Source organism: Panicum virgatum, chromosome 9K, assembly GCF_016808335.1.
Source record: "Panicum virgatum strain AP13 chromosome 9K, P.virgatum_v5, whole genome shotgun sequence".
Lineage (NCBI taxonomy): Eukaryota > Viridiplantae > Streptophyta > Magnoliopsida > Poales > Poaceae > Panicum > Panicum virgatum.
The window spans coordinates 65,799,218-65,823,997 of NC_053144.1; the positions used below are offsets into that span (position 1 = coordinate 65,799,218).

General features: G+C 49.5%; 2 protein-coding genes and 1 pseudogene across 5 annotated transcripts; 1 reads left to right on the top strand and 2 right to left on the bottom strand.

Annotated features, from left to right (window-relative positions):
- Positions 1-1,707: 1,707 nt before the first annotated feature.
- On the bottom strand, positions 1,708-3,263 carry LOC120647138. 3 transcript variants are annotated; one of them, XR_005664694.1, is made up of 3 exons: positions 2,584-3,263; positions 1,992-2,421; positions 1,708-1,911 (listed from the first exon to the last, which is right to left on the bottom strand). XR_005664694.1 is itself a non-coding variant. In XM_039923785.1 (2 exons), the coding sequence occupies exons 1-2, from the start codon at positions 3,118-3,120 to the stop codon at positions 1,888-1,890; spliced, it is 561 nt and encodes a 186-aa protein (XP_039779719.1). In that variant the 5' UTR covers positions 3,121-3,262; the 3' UTR covers positions 1,852-1,887. The 3 variants fall into 3 exon arrangements, 1 of the variants encoding a protein (XP_039779719.1); XR_005664693.1 differs by having other exon boundaries at positions 1,992-2,500; XM_039923785.1 differs by lacking the exon at positions 1,992-2,421 and having other exon boundaries at positions 1,852-1,911; positions 2,584-3,262.
- Positions 3,264-9,720: 6,457 nt separating this feature from the next.
- Positions 9,721-11,181, top strand: LOC120647139 (protein BIG GRAIN 1-like). Its single transcript, XM_039923786.1, has one exon. It carries the CDS (start codon positions 9,721-9,723, stop codon positions 10,939-10,941), a length of 1,221 nt encoding a protein of 406 aa, XP_039779720.1. The 3' UTR covers positions 10,942-11,181.
- A 9,144-nt stretch (positions 11,182-20,325) lies between these two features.
- LOC120647140 lies at positions 20,326-23,991 on the bottom strand (annotated as a pseudogene). Its single transcript, XR_005664695.1, has 10 exons — positions 23,766-23,991; positions 23,554-23,670; positions 22,605-22,829; positions 22,090-22,183; positions 21,746-21,820; positions 21,341-21,419; positions 21,144-21,159; positions 20,954-21,034; positions 20,716-20,798; positions 20,326-20,630 (listed from the first exon to the last, which is right to left on the bottom strand). The product of XR_005664695.1 is annotated as an omega-amidase, chloroplastic-like (transcript).
- Positions 23,992-24,780: the final 789 nt, after the last annotated feature.

Genomic DNA, 24,780 nt, shown 5'->3' on the forward strand with positions numbered 1-24,780 from the left:
ATCCTGTTCGTGCTTGGTGGACGCGCCGCGCGTGCGAAGATAAAACGCTGCATGGTTTCACCGAATTTCGTAGCAGGCTTGCAGCTCAGTCACGCTGGGGCCAGTCTGCCAGCGGAGTGAATTTGTGGGTTTTCCCTCTGAAACTCTGAATAAGCTGTTTATTAAACTGCAAGTCGTCTATATGGGCTATGCCATCCAGCTGACGATGATTATACAGTTTTCTCCTAATATGTGGTGTGTGTTTTTGGTTACTGACGAGTGCAGCTCAGCTGTACTTTCGAAAATTTAGGTTTTCAATTTGACGACAGGAATGATGCCCTAAGGTGGTGGTGACCTGTGACCTCACTGTCCTGTACTACCTGCCTCGAAACGCCTAGGACAATTAGGTACACATACCGCATCCTGAGATTTTTTTTCCTTGTTCTTTTGTTGCTAGATTTACACGTACACATTCACATGACTGCAACCCGTGTTAGAGCCTGTTCGGCTGGTAGAATGAATAGTGCTCGGCTGGTAGAATGAATAGTATTCTGTGAGATGGAATAAGCCGTAATAAGCCAGCCGAGCATTGTTCATTGAGCTAGCCGAACAGGTAGCATGTGGGCTGCACACACTTTGCCACACATACTGTATTCTCCATTCACGTTGCATGTTTACCAAAAGCTTGTATATGCTCACTGTTTACAGCTAACTGAAACTGTCCTGTCTTGTATCGTGCTCGTTTCCGGGACCATTTAATGAGGATCCAGTAGATTAATCACTGCATCGGCCGTATTAGCGTACAAGCACGGGCTTTGTGTAAATGGCGAAGCTGCATACGGCATCGAAACCTTGCAGACAAAAGGCGTGCATCCATGTAGGTGAACTATTCCAGAGCAGACGCTGCAGTGTCCATCATGTGACGCATCAAACTGATCTCTCAGCAAACACAGCTACGGTAAATCTGCACCAAAGTACCAAACCATTATGATGCTCCTGATTCGAAATCTGGAGCTAATGTAATTTGGTTTGGCTACTATAAACTTATAAGCAGAATATTTTTCCTGTATTAGTACAATCGACAAAGCTGAATATTCAGATAATCCGCAGCCCGCTAGACTGGTACCAAATCTCCAAACAAACAATCATGATCCATATGCAATAATTATAGAATCAGGTGAGGAGGTACATCTGCTATCTTGTAGCACCATCGACGACCCATCCTGATCAACAAGAACACAGCCGGCTTCAGTGTCCACTAGGCTAGCAGTCCAATCGCAATCAGGCCGACTTGTCGAGCGAGCAGTCTGGCCGCCCACGCACTGAAGCAACTAGGAGACGATCTTGCATTGATGCCGTCAACGACTAGCAGTGAGTCTAGCACCCTGTTTTGTTTTTCCTTTGGAAAGACAACAGCTAGCACCCCTGTGCTATCTCGATAGCTCTGTATCCTGCAGGCGTACGTGGGGAGGAGAGATGAGATGGATGCAGTGGTGGAAGGAATATCTGATCGTATCAGGGGACAAGACGTCGATCGATATTCAGGACGACTGTTTGCTGAGTAGTGCGCGGCTAGAGCACATCTGTTGCTTTTTCGGTGGGAGATCGAGATGATCTATCGTTTTCTCGGTTCCGTCCCTGGCGGGCTGTTCCTTCGTTGGCAATGGCATGGAACGGCTGCGTGGAGTTTGGTCTAACGTACAGGGGCGAAACCAGGACAAAATGATTGGGGGGCTGAAGCCAACTGCCAGCATACAATCTAGAACAATACTAGAACGAAATGTTCATGAAAACATAGATAAGTACATTACGAGAAGTAGCAAAAGATGAATATGAAGTTTTGCCCATTAAAAAACATGAAACCAAAACATAATGAGGCGTGCTGACAATGACACCCGTTATTCTTCTTCAATCTTCCCCATGAGGAGCAATCTACACAAGACAAAATAAATAAGTGAACGGGCAAATAATAATGTCAAGAAATTATGAAATTCAAATAGATTTAAGCATACCACTAAATTGTCTTTAGGCACAAGCCTACGACGTTTTTTTCATATCTTCAAACCGATGTATGATTTTGTCACTACTAATGCTTCTAAATATCTCCTTCTCAACATAGCATATCATCAAATCATTGAGCCATTCATCCCCTATTTTGCTGCGCAAATCCGTCTTTAAAAGAGCCATAGCTGAAAAAACCCTCTCAACCGAAGCTGTTGCCACTGGAAGTATCAATGTGAGCTCAACGAGCCGATAAACTAATGGGTAAGAGGTATTCATGGTTGTCTTGACCATAATTTCAGCAACCTTTGAAAGTTATGTGCACCCAAGAAACTCTCTATTTCTTTTAGCACGTTGGTGGAATGCTTTAAGTTGACTTGGCAACACCGCAAGATGTCCGACATCAAAATCTTCAGCATATATTTCAGCAAGTCTCACAAGCTTATCCACATCAAAATTAGAGAAGAAGTTCCTTGGATTAAGTGAAGCCATGCATACTAACAACTCTGAACTAGCTTCACTAAATCGATGATTCATCTCGGTCAAAATGGCATCAATGGCAGCAAGAAAAATCTCAACATGGTAGAAATGCATGTTTGTTACCTTTTGCCTTCTACGTGCAGATGTCCCTCTAGCATTTACCTCCTTATCCATATCTGGCACTTCAATCTCATTTTTATCACAGAATGACTTCACTCTTTTGAATAACGGCTCCCATCCATTGTCCCTCATATCCTGCAAGGTCTCTTTCACACTCATGATAGAATGCATTGCCTCGACAATATCTTGATCCTTTCTTTGCAAAGCACGTGACAAAGTATCTGTGGTGCTCAATATTTCAATCATCAAATGCATGATGAACACAAAATCAAAGCTTTCCATTTTACTAATCAGACCAAAAGCACCACCAGTACATGTAGGTTTAATGGAATCTTTTTTCACAATCTCAAGCACCTCCAATATAGCCTCCCACATAACCAAAATACGAAGCAATGTTTTAAGATGGGAGCCCCATCTAGTATCTCCAGGCCTAGCAAGGCTACTTTCTTGGTTTAAACCTCTTCCGGTGGCAATCTCACAATTCTCTATTTTTTCTAACAAACTATCATGGTGTTTTGCAAGCAAGATATCCTTTCTCATACAAGATGCACCCACAGTATTGACTATCAAAGGGACATAGTTAAAAAAATCTGCAATAGCTGGAGTAGAAGTTGAAACGGCGACAACCACTAATTGCAATTGATGGGCAAAACAATGCACATAGAAGGTATAAGGATTTTGATCACGAACCAATTTATGCACCATTAAATTCACCTCTCATATTGGAAGCTCCATCATAACCCTGTCCACGAATCATACTCATGCTTAACTTGTGGCTAGAAATCATACCGACCAAAGCTTCTTTCAATGCAATAGATGTATATTTCTCAATATGTTTAAGTCCAAGAAATCTCTCTAGCACCTTTCCTTCATCATTCACAAACCTACACATCAAGTTATATGTTAGCAACTTAGCATGAATATAAAATTATACAATGGAAAGGAAACAATGCAGAGTCTCTAGTAGATTACAAACCTCAGAACCATAGCCATTTGCTCCTTTATAGATACATCTCGAGATTCATCAATAAGCACCGAGAATCGCCTGCCATGAATCTCATCCATAATCACTGATGTGACTTCTTCTGCACAAGTTTTTGTAAGATCCTTCTTAATAAAAGGAGACAACATCTGGCAATTTTTAGAGCCTTTATCATATGCATCCTTAACCACTTCGACCTTGTCTTTGTACCAGTCAATCATCTATCTGAATGTTCCCTTGTTGAGCGAAGTAGAGGACTCATCGTGTCCACAGAAAGCATCACCTTGCTGTATGAGGAACCTTGCAACATCTAAAGAAGATGACAAGCGAGTCTTGTATCGATTATCTTCCTCCTTACTTTGCTTTTCAAATTTCCGAGTGACACTTGTTCTTTGATTCATAAAGTCATCGCACTTCGGCCTTGCATTACAATGAGAATGTGAAGCACCATGTTTATCAATTTTTTCCAAAGCCTTCTTCCATTTGTCTATACCGACCTTTGCAAAGACACTGCTCCCCCATTTATCGGGCTTTCCTGGCTCAAAGAAAAGATAACAATAAAAACAAAATGCTGCATCCTTTGACTCACTATACTCCAGCCAATCATAAGTCCCAAACCAATGCTGCTGAAAAGATCTCCATTCACCACTTTGCCATGAGCGAGGAAATGTAAAGCCAACTGGTTGTTGAGTTGGACCCCTCAAAGCATATGCCCTCTTAACTTGATCTCTAATCTCAAACGAATACTCATCAATTGGCTTGCGCAATCCAGGGTCACTAATGATATCTGATGCACAAAATTCTACTCTGCGGTTTTTTGGGGGCCTTGCATTAGTTTCTGGAGGAGTAGGAGTACCGCTACTGCTTGAATAATAGGTGAACAATGTTCTCTTCGACATCTTGCAATTCTACAAAATATTAATAAACATTGATGAAGCAGTTGCCACCGGAAGTATCAATGTTCTCTTCAACATCTTGCAACTCTACGAGACTACAAATTATTGACAAGACTACAAATTATTGACAAATTACAAGATAGATGAAATTGGGATCAGAAATTTAACCAGTTCAATAATCCATACCGTTCTGAGCTTCTGGCGTTCTCCGGCCGTGCACCTGACAGCTGACCTGAGCGGACTTCGTCGCGCTCGGCTGCCCAAGGCCACGCTGGCACGTCGCACGCGCGCAGTCTTGCCGCCTCCTCCGTGGATCAGGACCGCGGTCCGCGTGTCCGGGGCTCTAAGCGGCTAGCGTCGCGGGCTCGCGGCGGCGCGGGGCGGACTCCGGCGCGCCCGGCCGCCTGCAGCACGCGCGGTCTCGCTGCCACGCCGCCTCCTCACGTCCTCCGTGGACGCGACCGGCGGACCGCGGCCGCAGGTCCGGGTGGCGACGCGGGCAGGGCGCAGCGTAGATGCACCGTGCGCGAAGCGCGTTGCGAGACCCTGCCGGCTGCCGCGGTGCTGCCCCCGGCCGCAGCTCTCCCACCAGCCGCGGTGAGCCGTCCGCTCGTCGACCGCCGAGCGCCGCCACCGCCGGACGCGAGCAGAGCAAGCCGACCGAGCTGATGCGTGCATCGGTTCCTGCTAGGGATTTGGATGGCACTGCGATTGGGGGAACTACTGGACTTGGCCACTTGGGCTCTTTTGGATTGTGGCCTTGTGAGTGGGCTTGCGGGTGGCCTTTTGGGCCGTTCAAAAAATTTTGTGCTGTGCTGGGCTGTTCACTTGGCCAGTTGGCCCAACGTCGCGAGCAGGTCGTCTTCTACCTCCAGCAAGCTCTCCAGCCCCCCATTGTTCATCCATGGAGTCTAAAAATTAGAGGGGGCTGAGGGGGGATCCATGGGCTCCCAAGCAGTAGGGGGGCTCGAGCCCCTCTAGCCCCCCTTTAGATCCGCCACTGCTAACGTACACAACCCTTGCTGCAAGATGCGTGGAGGCTGGCTGAGTCTAGTCGTTGTGAGTTGCAAGCTACTCCTACTGCTGAAGGTATCGAGCTCTAGTGAGTTCGATCAGTGGTAACTACCCTCATGATCCTAATGTAATTCTCCATTAGCAATGCTTGTACTAGGTGTCATGGATCCTCCTGTCTACCTGCCATGGTAAAGGACTAAAGGTAACTACCCTCCTATGGACCTAAACCTAACCCAGCAGAAAATATGCCCGAACAGAGCAGAGAACCAACCCAGAACGAGGGCAACCACCCCCCTCCTAGTCCTAGCCCTTTCCTCCTTGAGTCCGTGGACCACCCTAGCTAGGGCCTGGAAAGAGCGAGCGACAAAACAAAAGAGGCGGCAGGCACAGGCATTACGGTATACCATGATTAGCGCATCCATCATCTGGCGACAGGGACACTTAACATTCTCCAAAGCGTGCGCTCCTTCCATTGCCCCTTTAGGCCTTTACCACTAGTAGTTGTTAATCGCCCAGGCCAGCGGTGCAACGGTGCGTGCGCCACAGGCTGCTGATCCGCTTTCGGTTCCGGCCACCTTCGTTCCCGGCACGCACGCACACAGGACAGCCAGGTGGACAGGAGAAAGAGAGAGAAACAAAACCGGCCGGCGACACGATCTGGGTTCGCCACCCGTGCACCGGAAGCTGCCAGGCAGACGGCGTCGCGACGTCGTGCGCGGCCGGCCGGTCAGCCAGCCCTGAGCCCCTGAGCGGATGCGGCCGGATCACGGGCAGGGGCCAGCCAGCGACCCCTCCTCCCTCCCAGCTGCTGCGGCTGCCGCGGCGCTGGCCGACCGCGGGGAAAGCGAAAGCCTGGCGCGGGGCGCGGGCTCCCCTCCCCCGCTTTGCCGCGACGGGCGATCCCTTGGGGGGGGGGGGGGGGGGGGGAGGGGGGGGGCGGCAACGCCGCGGCACAACGTGACGTCCCAGCAGCCGCTGCCTCCGCTTTTTCGCGCTTTGCCCTCGAGCTCGAGGGGCCAGCGGATCGATCGAGCGATCCGGACGCGACCCAGGGCACGCTGTGGGCGCCTTGCCGAGTGGCTCACCAACACGTTGCCCCGACACCGCCAGCTGATCGTACGCGACTACTGTGGCACTCAGTGTGCTGCCGGATTCTGTTGCTCGTAGGTAGAGCTATGCGCACTACAGTAGCTAGGTTTGCGTTTGAGAATAATGCGTTGGCTGAGTGAGGCAAGGGAGACCTGATTCCTGCATCCACAGTTTTACCCCCTTTATTTCTCGAGTTAACTACTGCCCGGGTGAGAGATTCTAGAAATACTACTTCTGAATCAGTAATTACCAAATCAGTTCTCACTCGTCACATGACCTCGGGTGTATTCTGTTGTCTTTAGTTCTGGCTTTACCTCCTGGGACAAATACTACCGCGTGAGATCCATATAAATTGCAGACAACAAATTCAGATGTAAGCAGACAGGGGCTTATAATTACCGTCTGTAATGAGGGCTGGGCGGTAGTCTAACCATCTCATTTTTGTTTGTCCACGTACTAGAAACAAAACGAGCGGCGTCGCGGTATGGAAAGCCGCGCCTTGTTGCACATGCGATGCGAGACGGCGCAAGAGAAGAGTGGATAGAGCAGCCAGGGCGCCGATGCACACAGGCAGGCGCGCTGTATCCCTGTCTCTGAATTCCTGAGGCCCGGACCGTGACCAATAATGAGTCGACAGGCGCGCGCCCATTTCAACCAAGCAAACCAGCCGCGTCAACGACCCACGAAGGGGGTGAGGCCATGATCCAACAGGCACCCACGGCGCCATGACGGCTCGCTCGGAAGTCGCAAGTCGCAAGTGCCCCACACGCACACGCACGCGCGCAATCAGAACACCAACCCGTCCAATCAATCACCCGGCGACGGTGCAGGCAGAGGCAGGGTGCACCTCCATTACTCGGAAAGCTCCGGCGCCCGGCGTGCCGATGCGGTGGGAGAACAGCAAAGGCGAGAGGCGACCTGCATTGTCTCCCGAGGAAGCCATCGGTGGCGCCCGTCACTTCCGTGCCCTGCTCTGTCCCGCCGGAGCAGGAGGAGACGAACAGGATCGCTATCGCGCTCCACCCCAGTTGTCGAGTCAACCAACAGCAGCCCAGCCCGAGTGTGCACCACACCACAAGCCGGATCGGATGCAGCGTGATGGGATGGCGCGGGTCGCGGCGGTTTGGTATGTTTGTCGGGCAGGCCCCCACCCCAGGGGCGGGCGGCCGCGGGATGGCGAGATGTCCGCGGCCGACAGCGACGGCGCGCCGTCCGGTCCATTCCCTCGTGGACGGAGGACGGACTCGCGGTGGATGGCCCCGATCGGTACGCGGACGGACGGATCTAGCGGGGATCTTGGTTTGGTTTGGTTGGGAGTTTATTATTCATTCAGAGCGGGGTTCAATGCTTGCTACCTCGACAGGGTTGCTTTCGAGGGGCGTGGGTCGGAACGCCACTAAATTCGGTGGTGTCTTTCTCCAGGACAAATTTGGTGGTTTTAAATACGGGATCGGGTCTTTCAATATGATACTGATCCGATCAGGCGGCCGGCGGCGTCCTCGTGGTCATGACCTCGTCGTCGTCGCCGTCACGCTCACCCCCTCGTGAGCGTGTCCCCGGCGGCCGCCCCCATCGCCGGCCACCTCGGCCCCATGAAACAGAAGGTGCGTTCATGCGGTGAGCCATCATCACGCAGTACGCATCGAGGCACGACAAGCCCCCCGAACTACTAACTAAAAGCCGCGGAAATGGAAACAGAGGGCACTGTGGATGAGAGAGCAACAACAAGCTAGTGTGCCCCCTCACGCGGCGACGCAGCGGCCTGCCTGCCCCCTCACTGTCACCGTCGCGCGGGACCCCCCTCTGGTCCTGCAACGCAACAAGCCGCAAATCCCATCCCCTCCGATCCATAATAAAGACGGACGCGGCCGGCGGGGGCTTCTCCGATCGCGTCGTCCGGCGGTGCATGCGAGAAAGCGCCGTCCCCGCCGTGCCCGCGAGAGCACGGCGGCGCGCCCTCCATTGTGGTGGTGTTCTTGCGTGTTTGCGCCGCTTGTTTACGGGGGCCGGCCGGGCGCGTCTGCTGATGCACGCCGCCCTGTTCGTCCGCAGCGCGACATGGTTTTGTCCTGTCGAGGCGGCGAGGCGAGGTGAGCTAAGCACGGCGAGATTGAATGATGCGATCACGTGATCCTCGACGATGAAGCAGAGGGGTGGTGCGTGTTGTTGAATTGTCAGCGTTTAGCAAGGGGGGACGACATGTAGGAGGCACTGTAGAGCTCTTCGAGTGGTGCACGCACGCATTTGCACAAGCGCATCGCATTGTACGTACCCACACCATCGGTTGGTACACTGGTTAGCATAGTGTGTCTTCTGAAATTTATTACGCTTGCGCGCGCGAGAAAATTAAACGACCCGCCTGTACAAGGAAACGGAGGTGGGGCGCCGGCCTGCTTGCTCCTCGATCGCGCAGTGTGTTCCAGCACCGCACCCAATTTATTTCCCACGTAGTACATGGGACTGTTGAGAGGTCTCGTCTGCTGTCGCGGCTGGAGTGTGTCCGGCTGCGTGCACACCCGGCCCAAGCGACACGTACCACGGCGCGGTGTGATGCCAGGCCGAGGACTGGGACAGCCCCCTCCCCTCCCCCCACTCCTAAACCTCGGACGTACTATACTTCACCCTACATTACTAGTACTACCCTTCTTAACTATGATCGATCGGGATTAGTAGTACTAAGCCGCGATTAAATCTGCACGTTCGCGGCGGATCGCCACGGGGCACGACACGAGTCAGAACGGAACCTGGGACGTGGTGCCGAAAAGGAAATCGGCCACCCGGCGGTACCGCTTGCACTGTTGCACAGCGGCAGTAAACCAAACCAGACCTCCCCCGATGAAATGCTCACGCGTGAGCTGCAGCAGCCAGCATCAGACAGGGGCACCACACACACAGACACAGTCACACACCACAGGCACAGGGGCGGCGCGGTACATTTCGCGCGGGTAACTGTAAGTCTACTGCGGAGGCGGAGGCGGAGGCGGTGACGGTAAACGGGCACGCGGGCCCACCGGCAAGGAGACGGAGATCGCCATCCACCCACCCGCACGCCCAAACCGAATTAGCCGGGCGCCACCCCCGTTTCCATTCCCACCTCCCCCTCGCCACGTCAGCGCTCCGCCTCCCTCCGTCCCGCCCCGCCGCTATATCTTGGGGCCGATGATTCCCTTCCCCCCTCACCCTCTTCTCTCCCCAGCTCGCTCACTCTGCTCTCCTCCAAGCCAAAGCCCAAAGCAGAGCTCCCACACTTCCGCCGCACACAACACAGCGCAGCAGCTACCACCAAGCTCGCCTTCCGCTCCCAGCCAGGCTTGCATTGAGCAGCTTCGGCGAGCGCCTCTGCTCCCGTGCTCTGCTGTCTGCTCGCGGCGGCGGTGGTGTGCGTATCAGGACGTGAGCTTTGGCTGTCGCCTGCCGGGCGGGATGGAGAGGTGGGGGGACAAGGGGGCGGCGGCTCCGGCGCCGGGGAGGGCGAGGCGGTACGCCGACCAGCCGTCCTTCTCGTCCACGCTGCTCGACGCCATATACAAGTCCATGGACGAGCCCGACGACGGGGCGGCCAAGAAGCAGACCCAGGACCTGCACTGCAGCTACTACTACAAGGCGTCGCTGGCGGGGAGCTACCGCGCCAGCCGGGCGCACGCCGCCACGTCCAGCTCGTCCGAGTGCTCCAGCTACGGCGGCTTCTCCTCGTCCGAGGCGGAGTCGTCGCATCACCGCCGCCTGCGGCCCATCCGCACGAGCGCCGCCGCCGCCGCCGCCGGGGAGGCGCCCGCGCCCGCGCCGGACAAGACGAAGAAGGCCGCCAAGAGTAAGCCGGGGGCCAACATCCGCGCCAAGCTCAGGGACCTCCGCAAGCCGGCGTCCCCCGGCGCGCGGCTCGCGGGGTTCCTCAACGCCATCTTCAACGGCAAGCGCGCGCCGCCGACGCCGCCCTCGGCGTCGCTCGCGGCGGAGTCCGCGTGCTCCACGGCGTCCTCGTACTCGCGCTCCTGCCTCAGCAAGACGCCGTCCACGCGGGGCCAGCCGAAGCGCACCGTGCGGTTCGTGGACAGCGACGGCGAGGCGGCGGCCGCGGTGCCAGCCGCGGGCGTCGAGCGCCGGCGGGTGCAGGTCGGGGTGGTGGAGCTGGAGCGGATGCTGCTCCACAGGATGGAGATGGACAGCGATGAGGACGACGAGGATGAGGAGAGCAGCGACGCCAGCTCCGACCTGTTCGAGCTCGAGAACTTCGCGGCCGTCGCGCCGGCCGCTGGCGGGGCCGCTGCGTACAGGGACGAGTTGCCGGTGTACGAGACGACGAGGGTCGTGCTGAACCGCGCCATTGGCCACGGGCACGGGCACGGCTACGCGCACGGGAGGAGTACCAGAGTGGTGTGATTTTTTTTTCTCTCTCTCTGGATTGGGGGGCGGGTAACTGTAAAATGGTGGAGTAACGGTAAAATACGCGTGGTGGTTTGGGGCACCAAGCGCTTGCTGCTCTGATGAGATCTACTACTGGTGATCTTTGGGAGGCTTTCTTGGATCTTTTTCTCCATTTTTGTTTTTTTCCAGTGTAATTGTGCGGTTAGTACTAATTCTAGTGGAGTAACTAAGCAAATGCCATGTTCTTTTGTCCTCTTCCCTCTGTTTTCCCGTGATGTTAGACGGTGCCATCACCATTTCTTCACTTCATTTTGAGGAAATCCGAAGCCACTTTAAATGTGAAATCTCCGAAGCCACTTCATTTTGACGAGTACTAGTAAATTAATCTTTGCCACGTGTTGTCAGCTGTTCCAGAAAGCACTCATGGCGTATGAGAACACTTTCTTTGTGGCTCAGCCTTGAAAAAAAGAAGCGAATTCCAATCGAAAGCAATCGATTCGGATACTGAAAGCATCGCGAGCCCGCTCAGTTGGATACCTGACGACGTTTCTATCTCATCGATGGCGAGCGCACTGCCGCCCCAAAGCGTACCATGTAATCAGTATACTTAACACTGCATCCTGCAGCGCTGCAGTTTTTTTTTTTTCCTTCTCCTTTTTCTGGACTGAGCGTGCGGCGAACAGAGCATTACGCAGGGAGATCAAAAGGGAGCAAAAGGTGAGATCCGAGATCGGTGGATAGCATGATCGGCGAGGGATTTGACGGGGGCGCACACGCTCTGCCTGCTGCTGCTAGTGCTCTGCGCTAGTAAGTGAATTGCCAATCATTACTGGAATCATTTCCAGGAGTTGCCGCAGCCTCGCGTGTTATCTGTCAGTCGACTGAAAATGGAAAACGTAGAGAAGGTCTGAAGGTGAACGCGTAAGCAGAGCAGCAGAGGTATAAAAGATGAACGGACGACGAGTATTGCCGATCTGATAGTTGAGGATATCGACAGAAAAACAAACAGGCACTACAGTTCTTGGTGTGATCATCGATCGTTGGTCAGGTTTTGCCTCCATTGGTGAGTCAGGTGTCGATCGAGCGATGCACGCATGCTTTGCCATGTTTGTGGCACGCCTGGATTTCGCGGTGCAAAACCAGGAAACAAGCCTTCTATCCCGGCTGCCCGTACGGCCCTCAACACAATCAAAACGCTAAGAGTCCAGGCCCATGACTTGCTACCAAAGTAAACTCTTGCGAGATGGTGTTAGCTGGCTCTCTTCTTACCTATCCTATCTATGCTACTGAATGAGTGAATGCAGTGGTGGAACCAGGATTGAGTCGAACCCCGGGCCGAGTTTTAAGTATAGACATCCACAAATTCACAGTTCAAAAGATACATGAAAATATAAACGGAAAGATAGATAACATACAAAAAGCGTCATCGCGAAGTAATATATTTATTCTTCTTCAGCAATTGATCCAAATCCTTCTTCAGCAATTGATCCAAATCCTTCTTCAGCAATTGATCCAAATCCAGAAATAGAAGCTACTGTAAAATGAAAAAAAATTGGGCCGAACCCCGGGCCATGGCCCGGGTGGCCCGGGGTGTGCATCCACCCCTGAGTGCATGTACTACCTGCCTCCGTAGGCGACAGGTCTACTGCAGAATAAAAATCGCGCAAATTATTTTTTTTCTAGAGTTTTAGGAAACGTGCGAATTAATGTTCTAAACAACTTGTATCATCACTTAACAAATTTCAGCAGTAACATGAATGGATTAGGGCGGTTCCGGGTTCGGTGTGAAAAAGGACAGTCAAGCATTTCGGCTACCGGGAGGAGAGATTTGTTCGAGCCAACTGGATAGGCTACACATGCGAGCTCGAAGGGGGCTTTCACCTTTGATTATTCAGCTGCAATTTTCTTCTGTCGTTCGACTTTGATGTTCTGTCCGATATCGACTTTGTCATCCTCTGCCCTCTGGTATTACTAGTATATGCTCTTTTTGATTTTTTTTTAAAGCTCTCTTTTTTGAAAATTTGGGAGACAGTTTTCTGATGCTACCGCTCTGACTGCAGTGCGTCCTTTTTACGCTCGAACGATTTACCCTTCTTTATGTTTTGTACACGGACGATTCTGATGCTAACTGTTTCCTCATGTGGTGCCTACAGGCTGCCTTAAAATTTCGAAATCAAATCGATTCATGTCCCCGCGGGGGGTCCCAGCCATCATCCTACAAATTTTTGAAAAACAAATTATATCACTCCTCTTTGATCCGAACTAGTCTCAATGGCGGGAAGCAAACTGTGCGTGACGTATTTTACTAGGGGCTTGTTTAGATGCATAAAATTTTGGGTGTAAAACACTATAGCATTTTTGTTTGTATTTGATCATTTTTTACCCACCATGGGTTAATTAAGCTCAAAAAATTCGCCTCGCAAATTATAGACAAACTGTGTAATTAGTTATTTTATTTAGCTCTATTTAATACTTCATGCATGTGTTAAAAAATTCGATGTGATGGAAAATCTTGTAAAGTTTTGGAATTTTGAAGAGAACTAAACAAGGCCTAGCATTATTTTCCACCGAATTCTTTTCACCTTTCCCCAGCTTTGGTGAGTCCCCCAGTCAAAAAGAAGAGTGTGTTCATCAAGTCTCGAGAGGGCTAGCCGTCGTATTCGAGTCATTTTTTTATGGCTCGCTCCATCAATCGATTCCCATCCTTTTGGATCGTGGCTGTACCTGTACTACACTAATGGACTTGGCAATAAGAAACTAAAATACGCTGCTGCTTTTTATACAGTTCTTTTTTCTTTTATTTTTTTAAAGAAAACTACGCCCTGCTGGTTCTTTTCTAGATCAGAGAGAAGAGCAAACACCATGCATGTCAGCTTGTATGCGTGCGGCTAGAACAACAATATTTGCATCCACTCGATTGATCTTTGTGCGGAATCATTTCAGACGCCTGTATGAAATGACTGCATTTGCATGGACCACAAACACGCCCTAAATGAACCTGATCTGGCACGCAAAGCTGCAGCTGCAATTTGGTTCTGGATTAGCAAATGGGGCTAGATAGCTACTGCAAAGTTGATCAGGACTTAACTGACCCAAATTGGTGGGACAAATTGTACTACTAGTACACCATGCTTTATGGACCACACACCCACACACACATGCGATGCAACACTATTAGAGGCCGATAAGCATCATGGAAAGATAAGCACTTCCAGCTCAGAGTGGCTGCACTGCTGGACCCTGCACACATTCTCTATTCTCCTCCAAATGCGCATATGGAGATATATGTGGCTTTGTCCGTGTAGGCTCTAGTAGCTAGTGTCCCTATAAATGGGGTAGCTAGTACCATTGCCATCCTAGCTTAGGCTTTGTTTAGTTCCAACCCCATAAACTCCGTAAACACAAAAAAAAACTGTCACATCAAATATTTCGACACATGCATGGAGTAATAAATGAAGTCTATTTATAAAACTTTTTGCATAGATGGACTGTAAATCACGAGACGAATCTAATGAGCCTACTTAATCCATGATTTGCAACAACGATGCTACAGTAACCATCCGCTAATTATTGATTAATCATGAATTAATTAGCATCATTAGATTCGTCTCGCGATTTACAACCCATCTGTGCAAAAGTTTGGTAAATAGACTTCATTTAGTACTTAAAATTAGTAAAATTTCAACAAAAAAAAATTTACGCTTGAACAAACAGGGCCTTAGCATATGCAGCCTAGCCAGCCAAGCTATAAATATAGAGGGACAAGGATCTTCAGGGCTGATGAAGAAAGCGAGCGGGGGGGGGGGGGGGGGGGGGGGGGGGGGGGGCTGCACACCAAAAAAAAAGGCACAAGTGTTACGCTCACGCAGTACCCATGTTACTGATGAACTGTGACAAGCGGGGTAATATGACTCTAGTGGTCTTTTTACATCTAACTTTATTCTTATATATTTTTAGCTTAAAATTGTGAAAAATTAGAGTCCATTTCTTTTAAAGGCCGACCCTTAGATTATCGAGGATAAATTTTAAATACTTTACCACCCCTAATTGTGGTACAACACAACAATTTTATGTATATATAGGCCGCAGTTTCTAAGGCAACGAGGAAATAATTGTGCAAGAAACTCTTGAGGAGAAGTTGCTTCAATTCGTTCCTCTTCCGGCAATACAAGTATGAAATTCCATTTATATATTGTTGAGCTTTTACTGATGCATATTATTCACTTAAGTATAGGCGAGTTCATGGGTTGAACATATAGATGGCCATAATGCTTGAAGGCTCATGCAGCCAAGCAAGCTGGTGTTCAGTTCCCTAACTAAGCACTCCCTCTGTTTTCTTTAGAACGGGTATTTCGTTTCATTAGGAGAACCTTTGACCAATAATTACTCTAGTAGTTTTTTATTTATGTGAATCAAAATGCAACAATAAAAAGGTATTTTCGAATATGAACAATGAGGGAATACAGAGGTAGCAGTACATGTATATATTTTACTGATGACGAGGCATGGTATAATATTTTTGTTTCTGTTACAAATAAAAGAAATTATGCACAAAGTTATATGTGGAAAACCTCCGCTGAGGCATGCAGTGTTGAATACTAGCTAGGATCAAACTAAAAGGGTGGACAACTTGCTCGTTTGGCGTTAGCGAATAACTCAGAGCGAGAGGTCAAAACACAGTTTTGGTGGTGAACCTTAAGCACCGCGATTAAACAACTTTAGCATCATCTTTTTCAGATAAAGGCTTTATAATATATGGCCAAAAACAGGCCCAAGCTCGTAAAGTGGAAGTTGGCAATCCAATTATATGTCAGAGAAAAAAAGTATGGACAATTGCAGAAGCTAGTGGTTTAGGAAGTTTTTACTTGCCCATTAAGTAACATTTGATGCTTGATTGTTTTTCCAAGCACTAAGCGTGGCTAATTATATCTTTAGCCCTACAATACATTAACCAGGTTAGGAAAGGACTAAGGGGTTGATGAGAAGTGGAGGAGGCTAACATATGAGAGATTCACTAGGTTTCGTTAAGCATAGAACAATGGTCGAGGAAACACTGCACTAGCATTTTCTTTTGTGTTCTGTATTTGTGGTATGGTTTTGTTGTGAGGTAGGTATGCTAGGATGATGACCTAGGCCATATATAAGCTACCATGCCTATGAGCCTAGCTACGAGATTTGTTATTATGACATCATGGAGCAGCGTTTGCGTGGCCTCACATTCAGCACCTACTACTAACTCACTCACATGCTCGTGGCCTTTGGGAATTGGGGGTGAAGATATATGCATGCCTGTTTAGATCCAACTAGGTAGATCTACCAAGCTATTTTTTTTCTAGCTGTGTGGAGTTAGTTGGCTTTTACAGCTGAAAATAGCGGGGGTTGTTTGGAGAGTCTTTTACGTGTATATACCATAAAGAAAGTTCATGGTTACGTGTATATCACTAAAAATTTCGGAGATACTTGTGTACCATCGCGCAAACTTTCTTAATGGTATACACATAAAATTAGCTAGATATATAGTTTTAGCTAGGTCGAGGGTTGGCTTTGTAGGGTTTTATCGTGATAAAGATATTTCCTAAAAAGTCCTGGCAAATAGTTCTTAAATGATATGATTGTACATAATATATGTATTTTTCATAGTATCACCACATTCCTTACAGAAAGTCATCCATTTTATTTTTTTCAATTATAATCCGTCGTGCGCGAGGCAGTCGAGACCAGCGGCATGGATCGTATGCTACTACAGTATGTGGTTAGTTTGAAACGGTGGCCGGGGAGAGGCAATCTAGGCGTCCATACATATATATAGAAAATCTAAAGCAAGCAATGATTTCACAGTCAGAATTCTAATCGGAATCCGAACAAATCAATTAGAATCCGAACAAATCAATCCGAATCACAATAGTAAACCGGGCAATCAATACCTCGTCGGTCAAAACACAACTTGTATAAGGAGTGAAAGAGTATAAAATTGATGGTCTCACAACATGGCTTGTACATGGAGCGAAAGAGTATAAAATTTGTGGACTCATGTATGTCTAGATAAAATTAATATTATCCATGTCTTTCAAAAAGAAATTAATATTATCCATACCAACACACGGCACGGATCGTACACGGAGTGAAAGGGTATAAAATTGATGATTTAATTTAGGTTTGGGTAAACTTTATATTACCCGTAGCGATGCACGGACACTGCTAGTATAAAAAAACAAAACACATACGCGCTCGGATTGCCACAGCACGTCGCCCTAGGCTCCTAGCTATCCAACACAGGCATATGACCAGGCCCGGACGACGGAGCTCGCTCGCTAGCTAAGGGACATCCTTGCAGGGAGGAGAGCACAGGGCAGCGTTTGACGTTGGCGCCGCGCACCGGCGGCCGGCTTGGCCGCCGCACGCATTGTTGTCAATTTGTCATCACCCGGCCCGGCCCGGCCCGCTCCTTGTCAAAGCTTTGTGCCGTGTTTTCGGTTTGGCCAGCACGCACGCACGCAGGTTTTCTCCGTGAGAGCGCCGCGCGTTCAAAGCTTGAAGTCCTGATGAGTGTCGAGCCTTGATCGAGCAGGAGGTCAAAAGGGGCTGTGACTGGCGCGGCCCCAAAGATTCAAGGTCCCCTCCCGACGGGCCGGGTAGGAGGCGATCAGAAAGAAGAGCTAGCAAGCACGGGCGCCGGCGATCCCGAGGCGCGGACACGGAACTTTAAAATCCTCGGTGGATCTCACGCGACGGCGGCTGGTCTCTGCGCGAGGGATGCCGCGCGCGGGCGCTTTCACTTGGATCAAGACACAAAGGCCGGCGAGGCCGCAGCAGGCAAGCCCCGGACCCGGAGTGAGAGCGCAACGCCAGCGCGCCCACGGGCGGGGGCCGGACATGCCCGGTGGCAGCGGCACCCCGATCGGCAGGCCCAGCCGACAGACCGATCGATCCCGGCGGATCGGATCCGATTCGATCTCGCCGGCTGCTGCTCGGCTCAGGTCGCGAGCAACGCGACACAGGAGCCGAGAAAGAGAAAGCGGCAGCAGGCAGCGGGCGCCCGATGACATGTGGGCCGTGGCCGTGCCTCGTTACCGCGTGCAAAGTCACGGTCCCTATATCGGAGTATACGGTATGTATATGTGATGCGTTTCTGTAATGTTCCGTCCTTGGATTGGATGGCTGCGAGGCATTGGCACTTGCAATGATGGCCTGGGCACCCTGCCTGCCACGCGCGATCCGCTCCCCACGTGCGAGCCTACGACGCTACGTGTACCCCCGCCTTTATCTTCTTTTGGTACTCTACTACTCCTCCTACGAGCACCAGCAGCAACCAGCAGCAGTTGTTTTACGCTTTTACTGCGAGCACGGCCGCTGGCCGCTGGCCGCTGGCCGTGGCAGCACCGCTCCTGCAAGCCTGCATCGGCTGATCCGCACAGCTACACGCTGCTAGTGGCCCGTGCTGGTCTTGTCTACGTACGGGTACGGCCTCCTTGAATCGCAACGAGACGGGGGGTACTCGCGACCACAAGATGCGCGCGCGTACGTACGCGCGTGGACACGTGACCGGCGGCCGGCGAACGCGGGGAGCTCGCTAGATCGATCCGCAGCCCGCGGCAAGCCCGTCGGCACCACCACGTCACGCACGTATGTAGAGTGCCGGCGCGGCAAGGAGGCAACGGGCGGCGCGTGAGACCTGCGAGAGGGTCTGGCTTTTGTGTTCTCCGGCGCGCAGCACTCACGATCACGAGCGGGGGGTGACGGAGCCGAAGGAGGAGGACGGAGGCATTGATGGACCGGACGGAGAACTGGAGAAGAGCGAGGCCACCGCCGGCTCGCCATCACGCGCCGCACTGTGCCCCTACTGCCCTGTTTAGTTCTCAAAAAAAAATCTACAGTATCTGTCACATCGAATATTCGGACACATGTATAGACCATTGAATGCAGTTGAAAAAATAATTAATTATACAGTCTAACTGATTAGCACGAAATAAATCTTTTAAATCTAATTAATTCATAATTAGATATTATTTATCAAATAACAATAAAATATATTATAATATCAAAATCAACGACTTTTCACGAACTAAACGGGAGGCTCTGGCTCTGGCTCTTGCTCTGGCGGATGATGATGCCACTCGATATCGAACAAGCCTGGCGGGAAGCAACAGCCAACAAAGGCCCGCCCGCCCCCATGCGATTTGGAAGCCGGCCGGTGAGAGGAGGCCCACTGGCCCACGCGACGACGACGCCGGCCTAGGTACTGACTGCGAGTACCACGGATGCACAACTTGCAATTTTAGCCGAGCATTACGGTTCTGAAATTGCAAGTAATCGCTAGAGCTCTAGTACAGTAGCTCTTACCAAAATGCTCGGCTTAAACAAATGCTCTTTGGTAATCGCTAGAGCTCTAGTACACTAGCGATTACTTGCAATTTAAGCCGAGCATTACTAGAGCTCTTTGGTAAGAGCTACCTGTTGTTTCGCTAATTCATCATGTACAGAAATTAAACGGGGATAATCCCCTACAGTATTTTTTTGAAAAAAAAAACATACAGTACAGTAGTTTACCATACTGAATCTGTGATTTTGCTCAAGTTTTCAGGTTACCATTAAGAACTCGGAACGGTCGTTTTGGTGGAAAACAAATATTCTGTTCGGCTGGTTGTAGCTGGTTGTTGATACTGATTTATTACGAGAGAAAAGCACTGCTGACTGATGATGATTTGATGTGAGAGAAAAACACCGTTGCAGCCCAATAGAATGAAATATTAGAGGTTTAGGAGATTGCAGATTTTTGTTTTTTTCCTCGAGTTGCAAGGACAACGCCCCACTCTTTGTGGTACACTAGTACTCTACATTGCAAAAGGACGTATGTAGAGGTTAAATTGCTAACTTAACTGACGTTCCGAGACGATCGACATCGGCTCTGTAGTCGATCTGTAGTGGTCTAGTGGAGCAGAGCAAATACCAAACAGCAAAGCGCTGCATGCCTGCATTCAAGAGAAGTGGATTCGTTCGAACCGAACCTCGACCTCACTTTAAATGGAACGCGTGAGAGGCCTTAAATCGGTTCACAGCTCCGGCGGCTGCTGCTTCTGGGCTCATGAGCTCCCCATGCCATGCGCCATGCCTGCCACGGCGACTGACACTGTCACAGCGTGTGGCACCTGCGGGTAGCAGTCGTCTTGAGGTGCAGTGCAGGGCAGGGCCAGGGAACCTGCCTCATCATTGATGGCTCTCGGCTCGCAGTTCACAGGTTGCCCTACCCTTCCATCATAGTTCCATCATACCCATTTACTCTGGTACTGTGGTTGCAGATGGCCAGACAAATGGGGGAGTAGATGGGTTCCAACGCCAGACAAATGGGGAGTAGATGGGTTCCAACTCCCAGCTGAGAAATTTGTACGAAATTCAAACTGGTTGAGCCAAGAAAGAAATTAGAGGGACATCTTTCATTATCTTTGTTTCATGAAGACAATACATCGTCTTAATACACAGGAGTAATCATCTTTGGCGACTCGGGAGGATGAAGGTACTACAAGTTATTGAGTCACCTTATTCATCTTCTCTTCACAAACCAGCTCGATCAGATCTGTCCAGACAAGGGCATGCATGTGCATCTCACGAACTAAGCCGTACGAGATTGCTACTGAGAACCCAGTCTCTGAACATCTACGAGCTGATAGAGATCGCCACGCCGTTGGTATTGCAGAGGAAGAAATTGCCTGGAGATGATTTATGCCACACCATTCAGCCCAATGTGATTACAGATAGGACTACTGGAGAGTGCGGGAATTTCAGTCTGCTTACCTCCTCTGCTCAATCAATGAATAGTCTATTTCTGCTATTATAGTTGCCTCCTCATGCTCAGTTGTTGCAATCACCTCTCCAAACTGAGTAAAACACAAATAGTTAATTATGACGTGATCATATCTGCAACACAACTACTAGTTTTGTGGTGGTGCAGAGTCTTTGTCTGAAAACAAGAAATCTGCGGCGGTTAGTGACAGAACTAGAGGCGGAACATTCAAAGCTAAAATCAGCTTACAGGTCCAACAAGAGTGGAGTGTCCCCAAGCAACATAACCTGCACTGGCATCTCGAGCTGGAGCACATGTTGCAACAAACAGCTGGGACCAAACAATTGATTAAAATTTGAAAGCATAAAGCTGGGAAACAAGAATGATAAGTTACAGTTAAGAAAAATGAAAGAGCAGCAAGCATAGTAGCTCAGCATACCTGGTTATCCGCAGCCCTGGCAATGCAAAAATGATGTCATCAGTAGAGACACTTCAGATATGTAACTATCCCTAAGAATTATTCAGAAGTTCTAATCAAGAATCTGACTACATTTCTGCATGTTTTAGGTAAGTTGACTAGCATAAATAGTAGTGGTCATTTTAGCTCATATCTCAAGTTGCAAATTGATGTATTACCTCGCCCTTTGCAGCAACTCCCAGTGCAATGGCCCGGTAGTCATGTTGAATGCACCAGGATAGCACAACAAATGAGCACCTGCAGTCAACAAAATTAGCTTAGTCCATTTTGCCGCTTTCATTATTTTTCAAATGTAAGAAACAGTAGTAGGCTGTAATAATGTGTTCGTGCTTGCTAATAGTAACTAAAAATCTGAAAACTGGAAAAAAAAAAGCAGAATCGGAGTATGTTTTACTATGGAATTCTGAGACTGTAATCATTCTATATGTCAAGTAGGTTAGCAGATTCAATAGTCAAATACAGTGGCACACGCCATGCATTAAGCAAAAGTATAGTTACATCGTCAAGTTACAACTTCAATGAGATGACTACACAACAAAAAGCACTAGACGAGGAAGGCATACCTCTTGCAGCATACAGCATTGCTAATTCCTGGAAGCGGATGTCATAGCATATACCAATACCAATTCGGCCGACATCTGAAAAAAAAAGAAACCAACACTGCCATTGAAATATTAGATATGTTTAAGCAACAAAAACAAAAGACATTTGAAAAGCAAGTGACACACATACAACATGTGATAGTATTACTTGAACAAAACTATCCCGACCATCAAACAAGTGCTCTCTTTGGAAGACAAAACCAAAGGATCGAAAGACAAAGTTTCTGAAGCATGCATGTCCCAATGATCTCATAGCCTAATCGTACATGCTTCATTTGCTGCAGATGGAGATTAATTGGACAAACCTGTGTCTACAACAGTAGGATTCTGCCCAGCAGTAAGAGTCTTTGATTCCTTGAAAGTAATCTTCCCTGGAATATCAATGTCGAAAAGATGGATCTGCAAATGCAACAATTTTCATTATCACAACACGCTACGACTGAACTAAACTTACTACTCACATTAAGCACACTGAAAGTGAAAGGGAGCGAAAAAGGCATGTATAAGATGGAAAAAAAGAAAATTAGCATCCCCCTAAATAGATGGACAAGATCAAATGTGCATTTATGACGTGTCAACATTGCAACATATTCAGGTTCACGCTCACTAGTGTGGAAATACCACTTGGACCTGCCAAGCTGGCATGATTCAGGTATTACTACGAGTTGGTATGATGTGGGTACAAATATACAATATAGCATTAATTAGATAGATAAATTCGACAAAATAGTATGCGCACTGTGAATGTACTTTTGATGAATCTGATCTAATCAACAAGAACAGAAAACTGTATTTTGGCTACAAGGAGTTTCAGCAGTACCTTTCTATGTTTACCCTTAAGCTTGCCATCTGAACCGAAGACGCAGCATGTATTGTACAAGCTGTTACCAGAACGTTCAGGTATAGAACCACCAACAAGGGTAATTTGCAAGCTGCGAGCAACCTCTGACATCATTGAAAACGAAGGGGCTGCATCTCCACCAGCCTCGATGTCCTCAGCATACTCTGGAAAGCTGTCATTTGAATATGGACCATTCCATATCTCCTGCATGCATTAAAAATAAGTGATCTATGTAAATATAAGAAAGTAGCATAAGCATGGATAACATTTGCGCCAATTTACAATGGAAGAGCAAGGAATTTACTATTGTCTAAACCTAGAGACCGACATAATATCACCAACGCATAAAACACTTGAGTTGTGCCCAAAGCAGGCCCACCATGTACGTTTTGGTCCAAGTCTGAACATTAATTTGCCTGAGCGTAGCTCATTCCTCCCTGCACCAGTCCAACCCTAATTTTTTTTTACTTTGTCATGATCTTCTCTCCATGATGACATGATGCATTTTGGCTAAAAATGTGTATGATCACAACATGCCCCTAGGCCCTGGTAGGGGTGGCCAGGTCAAGTAACAAAACCAGACTGACGTGCACGTGCATAGCTTGATCATGTAACATTTCAGAATTAGACATGGCCATGATATGGCACAGCGAACACTACCCCTGTCCAGTGATGCAATCCTCTGCTAGAGGACATAACAAATAACAGTCAAGGCTTGCATCTTCAGTAATTGCTGATCAACCTACGAAACGATGTTAAGAACTGACGCTCCTATGCACACATCGTCAAAAAAAAACAATTAATGCGTTCACCATCCTAACGGAGAATTTTATTCCACGGCGAAATCAACTTGACAACTACACAATACTAGTAGCACCAAAGAGCAGGTGATGGCGAGAGAGAGAAAAAAAACTTGTCCGGGACTTACAGGGAGGAGCACGAGCTTGGCGCCTTTGGTGGCCGCCACCTCGATGGCCGCACGCGCGTGCGAGATGTTGCGAGCCTTGTCCGCCGTCACCGAGAGCTGGCACAGCGCCACCTTGAACTGCACACGCAGAAGATAAACTGCGGGGGTCAGATCAAACCCTGACCTAGCTCAAAACTCACAAGGAGGAATCCGAAGCGGGAAGTAGATGTCACCTTGGATAGAGGCGGAGTTGGGAGCTCGAGGGCGGGAGGGGAGCGCGCCTCCTCCGGGCGGAAGGAGGAGGGGGCGGCGGCGGCGGCCATGGCGGCGACGCGGCGGAGCGGGGGGGCGGGAGGAGACGAGGCGGGCGCGGCTGGCGGAGCACGTCAGGCGCGGGGCGAGGAGCGCGGCGGCAGTGGATGTGGATGTGGCTGCGGCTCTCATCTCATGGGGAGTGGCGTGGCGAGGTGTAGCGGCTGGCGAGGAGGCGGGCGCCGTGACGGCGACCGGAGGGGGAGTGGTTGGGCGGGTGGATGCATCAGCTGCTCGTGGGCCCGGTTTGTCAGTGTCTGCAAACGTTTTGTGAACATGGGGTTGTTGCTGACGGCACTTTTCGTACCGGTTGGAAGACAAGGACCGCGCCACGCCGCCACCAACCGTTAGATGCGATTCCCATCGCCGTGCAAATCCGGTCGCCGGCGGCCACCAGCGGCGGCGGCGACCGCGCCGTCGTCCAGTTCTAGATGGGCCTCCAGAGAGGATTCAGCCCAGATGGGCCTCTCTTTGTCGCTGGTTGCAGCCCAAGCAAGAGAAGGAAGGAGCCCGCGTATCAATTTCAGAAGGCCTTTCCTTTGCTCTTTTCCAAGCTAGCCCATGAACACCCACCATCCTATATATCTTATGAAACCACCTTCCACTTATTGAGATTCGTGTAATCATCTACAACCAGTGGATCCACCTAGTAAAATTCTAACCCTCTTGTGCCTCCTTCCCTCCCGTTATGGCTGGGCAGAAAACCCGATACCCGATACCCGAACCCGAAAAACCCGAGCCCGAACCCGAAAAGTCCGAACCCGAAAAACCCGAACCCTAATCCGGGTTCCAACCCACGGTACCCGAAATTAATACGGGTAGTTCGGGTATTGGGCCACGGTACCCGAAATACCCGAACAACCCGAAATAATTTGTTTTTTCATCTATGATTTGATTTGTGTGCTTCAAAACTATGTTTATTAATTGTGATATGTG